This window comes from Pistacia vera, unplaced genomic scaffold (assembly GCF_008641045.1).
Source record: "Pistacia vera cultivar Batoury unplaced genomic scaffold, PisVer_v2 Contig929, whole genome shotgun sequence".
NCBI lineage: Eukaryota > Viridiplantae > Streptophyta > Magnoliopsida > Sapindales > Anacardiaceae > Pistacia > Pistacia vera.
In genome coordinates this window covers 113516-129712 of record NW_022196811.1, presented here as the reverse complement: position 1 = coordinate 129712, position 16197 = coordinate 113516, and the positions used below count along the sequence as shown (strand labels likewise).

At 36.8% G+C, this 16197-nt stretch overlaps 2 protein-coding genes across 2 annotated transcripts; both read right to left on the bottom strand.

The window, feature by feature from the left end:
* Positions 1-4497: 4497 nt before the first annotated feature.
* LOC116120206 lies at positions 4498-6858 on the bottom strand. Its single transcript, XM_031406156.1, has 6 exons — positions 6739-6858; positions 5624-6059; positions 5389-5513; positions 5114-5300; positions 4886-5004; positions 4498-4761 (listed from the first exon to the last, which is right to left on the bottom strand). Exons 1-6 carry the CDS (start codon positions 6814-6816, stop codon positions 4498-4500), a joined length of 1209 nt encoding a protein of 402 aa, XP_031262016.1. The 5' UTR covers positions 6817-6858.
* A 4388-nt stretch (positions 6859-11246) lies between these two features.
* On the bottom strand, positions 11247-15857 carry LOC116120205 (B3 domain-containing protein REM21-like). The gene is made up of 2 exons (XM_031406155.1): positions 15582-15857; positions 11247-11510 (listed from the first exon to the last, which is right to left on the bottom strand). Exons 1-2 carry the CDS (start codon positions 15855-15857, stop codon positions 11247-11249), a joined length of 540 nt encoding a protein of 179 aa, XP_031262015.1.
* Positions 15858-16197: the final 340 nt, after the last annotated feature.

The window sequence follows — 16197 nt, the reverse complement described above, 5'->3', positions numbered from 1 at the left end:
TTTCTTCACATCATTCCCCTCACAGAAGGCTTTCAACCTGTGAATCATTGTTTGACCAGTTATCCACTTGACAACCTTTCTTAGCCATTTTCGCTTGAACTCGTCGAGAAAGTTAATGTTTTCGGCTGGTTCAAATTCAAAATTTTCTATGACTTCTGCGGCAAAATGCTGCAGAATGAAGACAATTTGTATACTAAACAAATATAATAATAAAATTCAAGTCAATTCTTTAGGATTTATGGATTAGCTAAGATGATTACCAAGTGCTAATTTGATAGGAACCCACTCCAATAACTCAACAATTTGGGCTGAGCCATGAGTCTTTCATGGGCTTGGGTAGAATTCTCCTTAGAAAATTGGCTTGTTAAGGGAGGAGGGTGCACAAGTCTTTATAACCCACATGCCCACTCTTTTCCCTTTCAATGTGGGATCCTAACATTTTATCATGCTTCTGCAACCGACGTCCACGTCGGCCTCTTTACCCATTGGGTGACTACGCGGATCCTCTTTTCCTCGGGCCTCCATGCCCTTTTTTTGGGGTAGCAGCCCAGGCCCAAAGTCAGCCTGCCACGTGTGCGCTGTCACATAGGTGTATGATCATGCTCTGATACCAATCGATAAGAACTCACTCTAATAACTCAAAATTTTGGGTTGGGCCATGGGTCTTTCATGGGCTTGGGTATAACTCTCCTTGGAAAACCAGCTTGTCAAGAGAGGGTGCCCAAACCTTTATAATCCACATGCCCACCCTTTCCCCTTTCAATGTGGGATCTAACATAATTCTTCTTTGTGTTTATTTTGGCCATGAAGTAAGGGTTTAGCGATTGAAGATCATCACTTATGTCAACTCCTTCGTGCAAATCCTCTGTTACTAGCTGCCCTTTTCTTAGATCCTCCTAAGTCAAAATAACTTGTAGGTTATATTTATCCCATCACACCTTCACATGAAGAAGAGAAGAATTACATAATGTTTACCATCGTTTCCTCCATTCGTTTTGCCCCTATGCTTCACAGTTGATGCTTCTTCTTCTTTTTGATCCTTCTTTGCTTGGTCTTCTTCTTCTTTGGGGCTCTATTTTAAAAAGGGGACCGGACCGGTTTGATCGGGACCCAGCAGCTTCTCGGGTCCGGTTCAGGTCTTAGGGGGGTTTTTGTAATATTTCAAAATTATAAGGGTGTTTTGGAGATATATCAAAAGTTTAGGGATTAACTAAATTTTGTTGGGACATTTTTGAAATAAATAAAATTTTAAGGATTAATTTGAACTTTTTAAGGAGAATTTTTTGTAATATATTAAAATTTGAAGGATTAATAGTAATTTTTAAAAAATAAAATTGTCGTTGACGTCATTGGTCCAACCGGTCAGTCCAACTAGTTGGACTGGTTGACCCGTGACCCAGGCAGCAAAACGAGTTATCCTTCGGTCCAGGTTTTAAAACAATACTTTGGGGTCCTCATTGGAGTCTTCCTCAGGATCCTCTTCGGGGTCTTCCTCAGGATCCTCTTCAGGATCTTCTTCCGGATCTAGAAGTCCTAGGAGAAGCCCCAGAAGTTCAGGATCCTCTTCAGGTCTTCTTCCGGATCTTCTTCAGGATCCTCTTCGGGGTCTTCTTCGGGATCCTCCTCCTCGTCTTCCTCTTTTTCTATACGATCTTCCTGATCATCAGTTTCATCATATTCACCATTAGAATTGCCACTAACATCGATAACAACAATGTCATCCTCATCTTCTTCCTCCTCCATCTTTACCTCTCTATCAACGCTCACGTTAGCGTGAGACTAGATTTCCGAATTTTTTTTTTTTTTTTTCATTTTCTAACTTGGAATCATGTTTCATTTAACAATAAAAGATCATCTTAAAGTTCACAAGTACTACATGTCATCATGTTACATTCACCGAAGCTTCAAAAAACAGAAACTAGGCAAAACAAAACTCAGGACAAAAAAAAAAGTGCTGAAACAAAGAGGAATAAGTTTAAGAAATTACCAAGCCATTAGAGCTCTTCTTCTTATTGTTGTTTGTATTGTTGAGTGCCATTTCCCTCTTCTGCTTCTGAAGAAGAAAAGCACTTTTGGTGAGGAAGAAGAAGTGAGCTCTTATAAGAAAGAGGAAGAGCAACAAAAAAAATGGTGTCTTGCCATGAGTTTTAGAGAGGAAATCATGAAAGTTGTACTGTGTAGCCCATGCATCCGACGTGAAGTGGTCTAATGTGTACCCTTTTTTCTGGTCACGGAATATTGAAATATTATTCCAATTTGTCATTCCCTAACATCTCTCATCGAATTCAAAATCGTGGTTTAACGAGAATCCTTTGTTCCGATCACATAATAATGAAATATTATTCCAATTGTTATTTCAAGTCGATTAACACAAATAAATAATCAGTTAAAAGGAATCGAACATAAATAGGTAAATTTAGTATAACTGGAACCATACGACCTCTTAAGTAAGATATAAAATAAAGTAACAGATCTCCCCTCAGGTTTAAAAAAATACGCATGGACCCCTAAGATTGAGAAATAGAATGTTTAAGTACCTACCAAGTTAATAATCCAATATTAACATTTACATTCGACAAATAAAATGTAATTATAATTTATAACTTATGACGGGTTAGCTAAATGGTCAAGTTCTTGGTTTGGGATTCGAAAAGAAGAATATTAATAAAGGAAACTATACTGGGTAATCTGATAGTAAAAGAGCAAAAAGAAGTTTCATGAGTTCTTGAGTTCGAATCTCCCCAGACACTAATAAGGATGGTAACTGAGATTCTTACACAACCGACAGTTTTAAAGCCCTGGAGGATTAATTGAGATGCGTATCTTTGAAGTATACTTAAGCTTGTTCATCATCAAGAATTCATTTTCTTCTTTTTCTTTAAGAATTTGATGTGGAAATGTGTACCGAGCTTTCCCCACCGATGGTTCAGTCTGATTCAGTTTTGACTTTGCTCTTGAGCCAACACTTCTGATAATCTGAACCTCTATGGCTATGTTTGTTTTATTATTTTGAGCAGTATTTTTTAAAAATCTTTTTTCTCTCAATTGCTCTCAAACACAACAAATTCAGAATCCCACGAACTCGTTTTACCAACAGGTGTTCGAAATTGAAACACTTGCCGAATTTTGTAGGAACAAACCACAAATTTGACCAAACGATTAACCCTCTTATATAACTCCAAATTTTTCACCCATTAAACCCATTTAAAATATCTGCTAAACAAAATGATCTTGGTAGTTGATTTTTATTTTTATTTTTTCATTTTCCAACTTGGAATCATGTTTCATTTTAAATTTCATTAATAATACCTTTCATCATGTTACATTCACCAAAACTTCAAATGCAATAACTGGCAGAAACAAAGCTTAGAACTTGTAAAGCCAACAACTTTTTTTCATTTTTATTGCATATTTTTGCAATGCCATTAACAATACAACAGTAAAAGAACCAAACTTTTCATCATCCATGGCAAAGAAACCACAAAACAAACAAACCCAGAAAAGAAAATGCTAAACCAGAGACAGTAAATGAAATTACCAAGCCATCAAAGCCATGCTTTGGTAGGTACTCTTTGCAGAAGCCATGCGTGCTCTTATTTTTGTTGTTGTTGTTTGTGTTGGCTGCCATTTCTCTCTTCAGTTTCTGAGGGTTTGAGTTCTCATGAGCAAGAGCTAGAGCAATAAAAATATCGTACCTAGACAGTGAGTTACAGACTGGAAACTCTGAGAGTTGCAGAGTGTAAGCAGGCAGAAAGTCTGAAGTGAGGGCCCGGATCCCTGGTTTAACGTAACTGCTGGGAAGTCCTTTTCGAAAAAACACTTTTTTTATTTTTTTAACATAATTCCAAAAAAAAAAAAAAAAAAAAATTTAAGGTATATGCTCTAATTATCAATTTATCACTAGTAGAGATCAAAACTAAATTGATTATTTGTGTCTAACCATTTTTCTCCAGTGAACTACTGAATATGCTGTTTTTCCAAGTTCCTTTTCTCATTTAATTAGCTTGTTTTAGAAAAGCACTTTTAGTTTCATATATTTGTACGTTAAAAACATCAAAGATCCATTTTGGAGAATTTTCAATTATATAAAATTCATAGGAAAACTAATCCTATTTGGCATTCAAGTGAGATTAAATATAAAACTTGTTTCAATGTTAATAATAACAGTATTGAGACATATGATATTTATACCACATTCTTGATGACCCAATATTAATAATATTATGTCTGTCAAATAAAAGAAAAGTTAATGATTTCGATGCTACAATATGATTTAGACATTCATAATCAATTTTTTTAATAAAGGAAACTTTAATATTTCAAAATAAAAATTTTAAATAAGACTTGGAAAGTTAAAGTCTGAAGATGTACCACCAGCTGAACATCAATTTCACCTACGGAAATATCCTTAAGCTTGTTCATCATCAAGGAATTCTTTTTCTTCTTCTTAAGAACAAACTATAAACGTAAACATAGTTATAAAGATTTGGTTTCAGCTCAGCTCCTTGAACCAGAGCTGCGGATGATATGCACCTTTATGATATCTTGCACATTCCCCTCCGTTTGCAGAAATTCACAAATGCAGACATCATCTTTCTTCACATGGTTCCACCGGCAGAAAGTTGCCCACCCATGAATCACTGTTCGACCATCCATCCAATTGAAAACCTTTCCAGGCCATTTTCGGTCGAGTTCATCATGAAAGAAAATGTTTTCGGCTAATTCAAGTTTAAAATCTTTCAAGACTTTTGATGGAACATTCTGCATAAATGAAAGAAAGATTTCTACTATAAACAAATATATCGTAAATGGTTTGACCACAGTAAATTCAAGCCAAACCAAACCATGTAAACTATGGTTTATAGATGAGCAGAGATATCATTACCAAATATTGCTTCTTATACCACTTGGACATGAAGTAGGGGTTTTGAGGTTGAACATGATTGACCACGTCAACTCCTTCATGCAATCGAGCGTTAACAGCAGCCCTTCTCTTAGATCCTCCTGAATCAACTTTAACCAGTAGGTTATAGTTACACCATCACACATTAGCATAAAATTCAAACAGGCACATAAATTTAATTGTAGATGAAGAAGAGAAATAGACGTTTACCATTGTTTCCACCAGGCTTTTTGCCTCTACGCTTCCGGTTAGTTGCTTCTTCTTCTTCTTTTGTATCCTTTTCCTCCTCGTCTTCTTCTTCTTTGATATAATCTCCATCACCATCATTTTCACTGCCGTCTTCTCTCTCTTCCATCTTCACCTTCATGTTACTCACATAAGGGCGAGTTCCTCTCTTCTTGCATCCACATTTCCCAAAAATCAAAATATCAAATTATGATCATCATATTTATGCATAATGTACACTATGGTTTACAGATCATTACCAAGTGATTCTTCATGTACCCATTGTTTTTCGACATGAAGTAGGGGTTCTGAGGTTGATCATGACTGACTGCGCCAACTCCTTCATGCAATCCAGCGTTAACAGCAGCCCTTCTCTTAGATCCTCCTGCATCAAATTTAACCAATATGTTATAGTTACACCATCACACATTAGCATAAAATTCAAACATGCACATAAATTTACTCTTAGATGAAGAAGAGAAAATAGATGTTTACCATTGTTCCAACTAGTCTTTTTGCCTCTACAGTTCCTGTTAGTTGCCTCTTCTTCTTTGATACAATCTTCATAATTGTCATTATTTGCACCACCACACTCATCATCAACATCAATAACAACTTTGCCATCCTCCTCTTCTTTCTCCTCCATCTTCACCTCCATGTCAATGCTCACATTAGCACTATTTTCCTTCTTCTCGCATCCACATTTCTCAAAAATCAGAACATCGAATATACGATCACCATCATAGCTAAAAACTAAAGACTCTGCAGGCTCTACAGAATTATCTTTGACAAACTTCTGCCAGCCATTTGCAAATAACACCATACTATCAGTGTAGGCTATCTCCACATGCCAACGCTTACCCATTCGATTTTGAAGCACAGCTTTCTTCGGGAATCCATTCAGGTACTTCACAAAAGCATCCGGGATTTTCTACAGAACAAATTACTAGCTTTATCAGTCATAAGATATCAATCATAACACTTAGGAGATGATTGAAAATTGTTATATGTGCTTCTTTACATAATCACATCAACATTTTAAGTTAAAAATCTAAGTTGTTATAGTTTAGCGCTCTACAAATATACATAAACTAAACAATTTATAACCAAAATCAACCCATTAAATCCATTATTCAAACCCTATATCTACCCATTAAACCCACTTGAAATATTTACTAAACAGAGAAAAAAAAAATCCTTTTTCATTTTCTAAACTGAAAATCATATGTGATCATCTTCAAGGTATCAACAAAATAAACTTCATATACAATAAATAACTTCCATTGAAAGGATATAAAGCTCGGAGCTTATAAAGATAATTTTGATCTACTTTTACTACTCATTTTGCAACCAATCAACAGTAAAGAACCAAACTTTTCAACACATTCAACAGAAAAAAAAAATAAAAAAAATAAAAAAAAGCTTAGACTTGTAAAGCTCAGAACTTTATCCACTCTTCCCACTTATTTTCCCAACCCATCAACATTAAAACAGTAAAGGTTAAAGAACCAAACTTTTCAGAATGCATACAAAATGTATCACAAAACAAGCAAACAAACGAACCCAGATAAATGAAAAAAAAAAAAAATAGAGAGAGTTAAAGAGATTACAAATCCATCACAGCCATGCTTTGGAAGAAACTGTTTGAAAAAATGAGCTACTCCCTTCTTGTTTGTTTTGGACGCCATTTCTTTCTCTGTGTGTTTGTGAGCAGAACTGCAGAAGCAAAGGTAGAGCTAGCTTCTTGAAGAAGAAAAATGATGAGTTCTTTTAAGCCGAGGAGTAGTCATTAATATAAGAAATAATGGGTTTGTTATAGATGACGTGGCTTTCCACACTCATGCCACATTTGTTGTCAATGAAAAATGGCTTGACCAAGTACAAATGGATCATGCAGTCTCCATGTGAAGTTACCAATCACTTTTATTTCAGCTCTCTTTATTCTGCTCTTTTAATTTCAGTTCTTTTTCATTTATTTTATTACAATTATATTTCTGAAAATCTGAAACATCTACAGTTTTGACACGCAAAAGACAAAACTGAGGGCCTGCATTGTTGAATTGGCTTATTGTTAGAGGTTAATGGGTTGAGGTCTGTTTGGAGAATGGAGAAACTGGTTCAACAAGCAACTGTTAAATGAACCCAGATGAAGCAGTCAAGCTTTGAGTCTTGATTCGTATTTTGAGGGAAGTGCTTTTCAGTTTTAAAAATAAAAAAACCAACCAAAAATACCTTTAGATGTGAAGTGTAAATGACTAAATTCAAACACTTGTTAGTATATGTTAAATTTGCATAATTGTGCAACTTATAGGAATTTAAGTTATGTTATTGTTAACGATATTAGGTAATTGATTTTCAAGTTTAAGACGCGGAATTTGATTAATGACATTAAAATGTATCCAAAAACACTTATCACTTTACCATAACTCAACAGAACAATCTACTTCCATATGCAAATTCACTTCTCTTTGAAGCTGTTTTAAGATGAAGGTGGACAGATTTCAAAGGAGTTCATAAGAAAACATTTTCAGCATCTGAATCCTCAGTAACATCAAGAACAACAATGTCATCTTCATCTTCTTCCTCCTTTCCTCCTCCATCTTCACAAACTTTCGCCAGGCTCGATGGAATTATCACGGAAAAACTTTTGCCAACCATTCAGAATAAACACCCCACTATCAGTATAATTCATCTATACAAGCCACAAATTTTCCATTGAATTTTAAAGCACAACCTTCTTTGGAGATCCATTCAAGTGTTCCACAAAAGCATCTGGGATTTTCTGCAGCAGAAATAGAAGAAATCAGTTTCATCATCTGCATAATTTTCATATCAGTAAAAAGTATTCACAAAAACTGATCCTTGGCCTAAAGCAAACTTGAAGCTCCATTCGATCTAATTAATAAAGTGACTTTATCATTCACAAGCACTTATTATAATATGAGAAAGATTTAAACTTTCTTCCTCTCTCAATTGCTCTCAATACATTAACCCACCAAATTAAAAGAGAACAAGAGTTCGAAGTTGGAACCCTCGACGGTTTTTTCATAAAAACAACTCACAGGCCGGACCATCCGGGTAGTCCTAGTTGGTAACTCCAAAATCTACCCACTTAAATATTCGCTAAACAATATGTTATTGCCAGTTGATTTTTTTTTTTTTTTTTCATTTTCTAAATTGGAATCCTGTTCAATTTAACAATAGTCTTAAAACTCATGAGTACTACAATTCATAATTTTACATACAACAAAACTCAGAGCTTGTAAAGCTAACAGATTTCTTCACTTTTACTACATATTTTTGCAACCCATCAACAATAGAACAGTAAAGAATCAAACTTTTCATCATCCATATCAAAGAAACCACAAAACAAAAAAACCCAGAAAAGAATGTGCTGAAACAGAGAGAGTAAATGAAATTACCAGGCCATCATAGCCTTGCTTTGGCAGGAGCCATGCGATCTCTTGTTTTTGCTGTTGTGTGTGTTGCCTGCCATTACTCTCTTCAGTTTCTGAGGATTTTGGAGAAGAAAAGTACTTTCGGAGAAAATGAAAGTGACAGGCTGACAGCTAGAGCAATAAAAAAAAGGTACCTAGCCACTGCGTTTCAGACTAGAAGCTCTGAAAGCTGCAGAGTGTAAGCAGGCAAAATCTCTGAAATGAGGGGCCGGATCCCAGCCTCCCAGGCTCAAGTCTCAACATAACTTCTGGGAAGTCCTTCTAGAGTTTTAGAAAAAGTACTTTAAAAAAAAATCATAATTACTAATAAGTAATAAACATCAATACTAAATTTGATTATTTGCGTTTTTGTCTAACCATTGCAATAACTTCTGGGAATATGCCGGTATTATGCCCTTTTTTTAACTTCCTTTTCTCATTTAATTAGCTTTTTCAGAAAAAGCACTTCTTATTTTAACTATTAATATTTCTCCACAAATATTTATCATTTAACTCAAAAAAAAACCGTCTAGTTCGAGAATAACAGCCAAGGGTGCGTTTAGTTCATTATTTTGGATAAGATTTTGGGAATAATATTTGGTAGTTGAATAGGAGAGTATTACGAGGTAAAATTTAAAAATTTATAAAAAAGCCCATAGGTTTACTAATTTAATTAAACACCCCAACATATAAAATGACAAAAATACCCCTACCACCTGTAGTGCCAGATTCCGGCCACCACCACCGGAATCTGGTCGAAAAATTGCGTTACGACATAGACCAGTCAGATCTGTGTCGTAACAAGTCGTTATGGCCTTTTCCGGCTAGATCCACCATAGATCTCTTCGGAAACCTGCTATGGCAATCGACGGCCAGAAAAGGCCAAAATGACGGCCATCTTTGATCGTCAGCGACGACCAAAGGTATGGCCATCGTTTTCAATCAACGACGGCCAAGATTTCTTTGGTCGTCGCTTCCGGCCAGACCGGTGAATTACCGGCTAGCTCCGGTCGGTAATTCACCGTTGTGGGAGATTCTGGCTACCACCGACGGTGGTTGCCGGAATCTGACAAGTATGGGTCACAGGGGTGTTTTTGTTATTTTTTAAACTTTTTAGGGGGTATTTAATGAAATTAATAACCTTATGGGGTCTAAAACTAATTAAAAAAATTAGGTAATATTTCTGGAATAATGTGCCAAAGATTATTTGGAGAATAGGATTGAGAATATGGGCAGGAATAATGAACCTGGTAATATTTCTGGAATAATGTGCCAAAGATTATTTGGAGAATAGGATTGAGAATATGGGCAGGAATAATGAACCAAACACGGCCCAAATGTCTGCTTCAAGAAAAGAAACAGGAATTTAGAAAAAAAAACATGTGTATACATATAAGAAAAATTACATAGAACTCCCCTAAGTTTTAATACATAAATCAACGATGGTTGAAATACCATGTTGGCATTGAAAGTATTTTCTTCGAGAGGAATACATAAGATATAAATATTTACGACTTGAAAATTTTAGGGTACGTTTGGTTTATTATTTTGGATAGGATTTTGGAGACAGTATTGGATAATTGAATATGGTAGTATTGCGAGGTAAAATTTAAAAATTTATAAAAAAAACCCCGTAAGTTTGCTAATTTAATAAATACCCCAGTATATAAAAATATGTAAAATGACAAAAAGACCCCCACCACCAGCAGTGCCAGATTCCGGCCACCACCGCCAGAATCTAGCTGAAAAATTGCGTTACGACACATACCGGTTGAATCTAGCTGGTATGGCATCGCTATGGCTTTTTCCGGCTAGATCCACCACAAATCTGGCTGGAAAAGGCCAGATCTACGGCCATATATGGCCGTCGACGGTCGGAAAAGGCCAAAGAAGGCCATCTTTGACCATCAGCGATGGCCAAAGAAATGGCCGTCGTTGACGGTTAATGACGGCCATTTCTTTAGTCGTCGTTTACGGCCAGATCTGGCCTTTTCCGACCAGATCCATTATAGATCTGGTTGGAAAAGGCCAGATCAGTAAATTACCGGCCAGTTCCGGTCGGTAATTCACCGTTGTGGCAGATTCTAGCTACCACCGATGGTGGTTGCCAGAATCTGGCAAGTATGGGTCGTGGGGGTATTTTTATTAATTTTTAAACTTTTTTCAGGGGGTATTTAATGAAATTAATAACCTATGGGGTCTAAAAGTAATTAAAAAAAGGCTAATATTTCTGGAATAATGTGTCAAACATTATTTGGAGAATAAGATTGTGAATATGGGTAAAAATAATAAGCCAAACGCACCCTTAATGTGCAGCCCTATAAAATTTGTCTTCTAGTGTGAAACTACCAACAATTTTACACATTTGTACATTAAAAACTTCGAACGTCAATGCCAAAAGATTTTCAATTATATATAAATTCATAAAAGAATAATCCCTTTGCCATTCAAGTGAATGTAAAACTTGTTTCAATGTTAATTATTACATTGAGACATCAAAATGATAATATAAATTAACCTAAGAGATATCCTTAAGCTACTTCATCATCAATAAATTCTTTTTCTTCGTAAGAACAAAGTATAAACATAAATTTAAATATTAACATAAACATAGTTTGACACGGAAATATGTGTCTAGTAAACTTTCGCCATCGATGGTTTAGTCCCAATTTGGTTTTAGCTCAGCTCCCTGAATCAGAGCTGTAGATGATATGCACCTTTATGATATCTTGCACATTCCCCTCCGTTTGCAGAAATTCACAAATGCAGACATCATCTTTCTTCACATGGTTCCACTGGCAGACAGTTGCCCACCCACGAATAATTGGTCGACCATCCTTCCAATTGAAAACCTCTCCACACCATTTTCGCTCAAGTTCATCATGAAAGAAAATGTTTTCGGCTAATTCAAGTTTAAAATCTTTCAAGACTTTTGATGAAACATTCTGCAGAATGAGAAAGAGATTTCTACCATAAACAAATATATCGTAAATGGTTTGACCTCATGTTAGGGCCAAAAAATGTCTTCGGCCCAAATAGGCCCAAAGACGAAGACACCTTCAACAAAGCTTGAAGCCAGGGCCCAATTTCGATTGGGCCCGTAATAGAGTGTTGCATATCAAGTCCGTTCGGTACACCTACCTAGTGGCTCACCATTTGGACCCAATCAGCAGAGGCCCGATTCGTTTAGGCCTCACTGCCAGTTTATCTAGGTCCAGCCCCTCTGATCCTAGACCACCTTCTAGACTTAGGATCTACTTAGAGCCTAGGGTCGCCTACGTACCCTGGTACTATCCGAACTCTATTAAAGAGGTCCATCACTACTCTAATTCGTCTAAGATTGGTGTCTTAGACACGCTGGGACTCCTTTTCCTACTGAGGTAAGGAAGCCAAAGGTTCTCCTCTTTCACAAAACTTCAACTCCAAGGACTCTCAGTCCCACAAGGATTCGAATATCTCACAATCACTATTTAAACAGAGGCCAACCCTCTCACAAGGGGACATACATTACACCTTCAGACCTAGCAGTTCCCACTCTTGAGAACTTTGCATTATAGTCGTAGTTATAGTCTCCGACTAGACTTCTGGTAACCTTTTATCTCCCTAACCCTCACTACATTAGCCTCACTCAGCCTTGTTGACTTGAGCGTCGGAGTGCCTATGGCAAACACCACCCTGGTGTTTTCCATCTGCTTCACGCTAGTTTTCTTGCGTGTGAAGGCACAACAGATTGTTAGTGGCCTCAACCTCCCAGGATCAGTCTATATTTTCGTAAAAGTAGATTTTTGCATCTACAGTTTGGTGCCCACCGTGGGGCCTCTGGTAATCATTCATCTCTCGGATCCTGGTTCATAAAGAAACTCTCTATGGCTGAAAATTCTGATAGCACTAATCTTGGCCTCAAGGCCAGACTGGAAGCTTTGACTGCCCTTATGCAACAACACTCAGACAAGGTGACAGCATTGGAAGCTTAGAACACTGCCATTCGGACTGAAAACGCCTCCATCAAGGCCAAAAACCAATCTCTAAAAGAGAAGGTAAGTCAATTTTATGACGTTGACTTCAGCCTTGTCAGGTACAACCCAATCAATTCCGCACATCGGTTCTGTCCATGCAACATCTCCAAACTCCAAAGCACAGACCAATGATCTCGGATACAAGGTCGTGACAACTTTATTCATTACTAGTGGATGATTCAGCCCTGAATCATATTGAGCAGGACTGCCGATAGAGCTACTCTCGATCGACCCGTTTCAGGCATAAGATCAAGACATCCAAGTAAGAGAGAGCCCACCACAACAAGAGTCACCCATCCTTGCCATCCCGTCTCATCCTCAATCAAACATTCCTACCCAAACCCCACTCGGCTCGACTCATCCTTGTGGGTCGAGCGGGCTCCCTCACCTTCAAACCATCCTGCTTGAGTCCATCCATCCCCACATACTGAGCGACTCCCAAATAACCCCTCTCACCATCCATGCGGGATGAAACACCCAATCAATCATAATGGGAGCCACCCACCGAAAGGAGTGAATGGAGATCCGGGCTACCAAGCGGCACACGATGGAATGGTTCATTAGGCTACACCACGTGACTTGACCTAACGAAACGCACCGAATGCGAATCATATGACCAACCGAGTCAACTAGGACGACTTAGTGGCCTCTGCCTTGCCCATGGAGTAGATATTGGCCAAAAGACTGGTTGACATATAGGCAATGATAAGGCGTATACATGGAGTACCAATCCCAACCAAAGAGAGCCAACCTCACTGCTATGCCAATTCACCATTTGCGGATGCAATCGCGCTAGCCAAGATGCCTCACAAATTCACCATCCTCAGCATGAAGCCTTACGATGGCACGACCGATTCAGATGACCATATAGCCTCATACAAGCAATGAATTTTTGCCTATTCGATACCCCAAACATTGAGGAAAGCTTGCATATGTAAGAGCTTCAGCTCAAGCCTCTCCGGACCAGCTCTTCAGTGGTACACTAACCTTCCAAATAATTCAATCAGCTCATTCGCCCAACTCACCAATACCTTCATTGAACAATTCGCCAGCAGCAAGAAACTCGAGAAGCTATCGGCCGAGCTATACTGAGTCCACCAGAAAAAGGGGGGAGTCACTGAGAGAGTATAGTTCCGGTTAGTTGCTTCTTCTTCTTTGATACAATCTTCATAATTGTCATTATTTGCACCACCACACTTTGTTAGCAAGTGATCGGGTATACGCAGCGGAAAAACATAGTTTCAACACAAATAAAAACCGATTAAATGCTTAATCCCAAATCTAGGTACAAATTATAATGTTTATGAATTCTGCATTACAACAATATAATAAATCCATACAAGGATTCAAAAGGCTTATGCACGTTTGGTTGCTTCTCCAAATATCTTCGGATCTGATTTCGCTACTCGATTCAATGTAGAAACGCACTCACATTGTCCATACGAAGACAATCAACTAAACCCTTGATTATTTTGCTAGAATAACCAAGGGCTTTAAGAATCAAGAAAGATTAAAAGAAACAGAAATTTTTCTCTTGCACTAGAGAGTGAAAACGTGAGAGAGAGAGAGAGAGCTTTTGTGTGGCTAGGGTTTTATTTGAATGAATAATTCTCATGTATTTTTAATTTTAAGTTGCACTTATATAGTGCAACAATTAAAAACCCTATTCCATTTAGGAATAGGCATAGGCTCCAACCATAGTTCACCCTTGCAACCAAACACCATTTAATTGGTGTTTTAAATTTTAATTATTATTACAATTAAAATTAATTAATATATATACAATAATATATTAACATTTAAATAAATAATAATAATCCATTTAAATACATGCACACATATATTTAAATATAATCTCATTAATTTTAATATTGATATTAAAATTAAACACAAGCAACAACCCCATAAAATTTAATTGCATTATGAGATTATCAAAATATTATTTCGTTAAAAAAGACGAAAATACCCCTCTCATAAACTGATTCTTAAATTGTCTTCTAAGTGTGTAACCTATAGGCTTCTCAGTGAGTAGTATTGTGATTAACTCCAATTAATCGTCTCACTACACACAGATCAAGATTGGCCCCTAGCAAGACATCATGGCCAACTGATAGATTCGGATTTAGCGAAATCGCAGCCTGTCAATGATATGGTTACCATGTAATCAAATCATTTCATCATGCGTTATCTCATTGAGGTTGAGGTACAAAAATAGTGTCAACCTTATATATCCTCGATATCTTTGTATTCGGTTATTGGACCAATGACTGGAATAATAAATTGGATTGAGCAACAACTCAATCCCACTGTGGCCACAACTTTAGTGTCATTACCATTCACTGAATTTCGCCGTGAGATAACTTCTCCTATACCCAGGAGTAATGAATCATTTGTTGATCCACCATAGTCTTGATACACTTCTCAATGCAGTCAATTACTTCCGTATTGATAGCTCTGAATAGAACTACGTTAGGCTTGTGTCAAACTACACCAATCGGTGCACAAGACGCTTCGGTGATCTCAAGTTTAAGGATCACATGCACCACCATTTGTTAGATGATTTATTCCATAGACCTAGGGTTACCATCTATATGAAATCCTCTAGTGGGTTTGTTCAATGAACTCGCCTATAGCAAACACCCATGTGTCGTACCAGATTGTCAACAAATAACATTGACAAGTGAGATTAGTCACTGTCTTTCGACATGATCGTTCAACATTATGATAGTCTTACCGTATTATTTATGTCCTTGGTCAGAATAATACTAAGACTATGAACATTTCTAGAATAGATACCATATGTGATCATAGGGTTCTTACTATCAAGATTTAAAATACTTGATACCCTCGTCACGATTCTACCATTATAAGAACATATATCAATGCACGCAATTATGATATACATGATATAGAAGAAAATCGTCTTTTATTGATTAATAAACATTATTACAAAGAGTCAATTTTACAATAATTAATTGGCTCTAAGACACCAACTCTAACCCACTCATCATCAACATCAATAACAACATTGTCATCCTCATCTTCTTTCTCCTGCATCTTCACCTTCATGTCAATGCTCACATTAGCACTATTTTCCTTCTTCTTGCATCCACATTTCTCAAAAATCAAAACATCGAATATATGATCACCATCATAGCTAAAAACTAAAGAATCTGCAGGCTCTACAGAATTATCTTCAAGAAACTTCTGCCAGCCATTTGCAAATAACACCATACTATCAGTGTAGGCCATCTCCACATGCCAACGCTTTCCCATTCGATTTCGAAGCACATCTTTCTTTAGGAATCCATTCAAGTGCTTCACAAAAGAATCCGAGATTTTCTACATAATAAATTTGTAGCTTTATCAGTCATAAAATATCAATAATATATAAAACCTAAGAGATAATTGAACATTGTTAAATGTGCTTCTTTATATAATCACATCAACATTTCAAGTTAAAAATTTAAGGGTGCGTTTGGTGTAGTATTTTGGATAGGATTTTAGGGATAGTATTGGGTTATTGGATAGGGGAGTATTACGAGGTAAATTTTAAAAATTTATGAAAAAACACATAGGTTTACTAATTTAATTGAAGACCCTAATATATAAAATG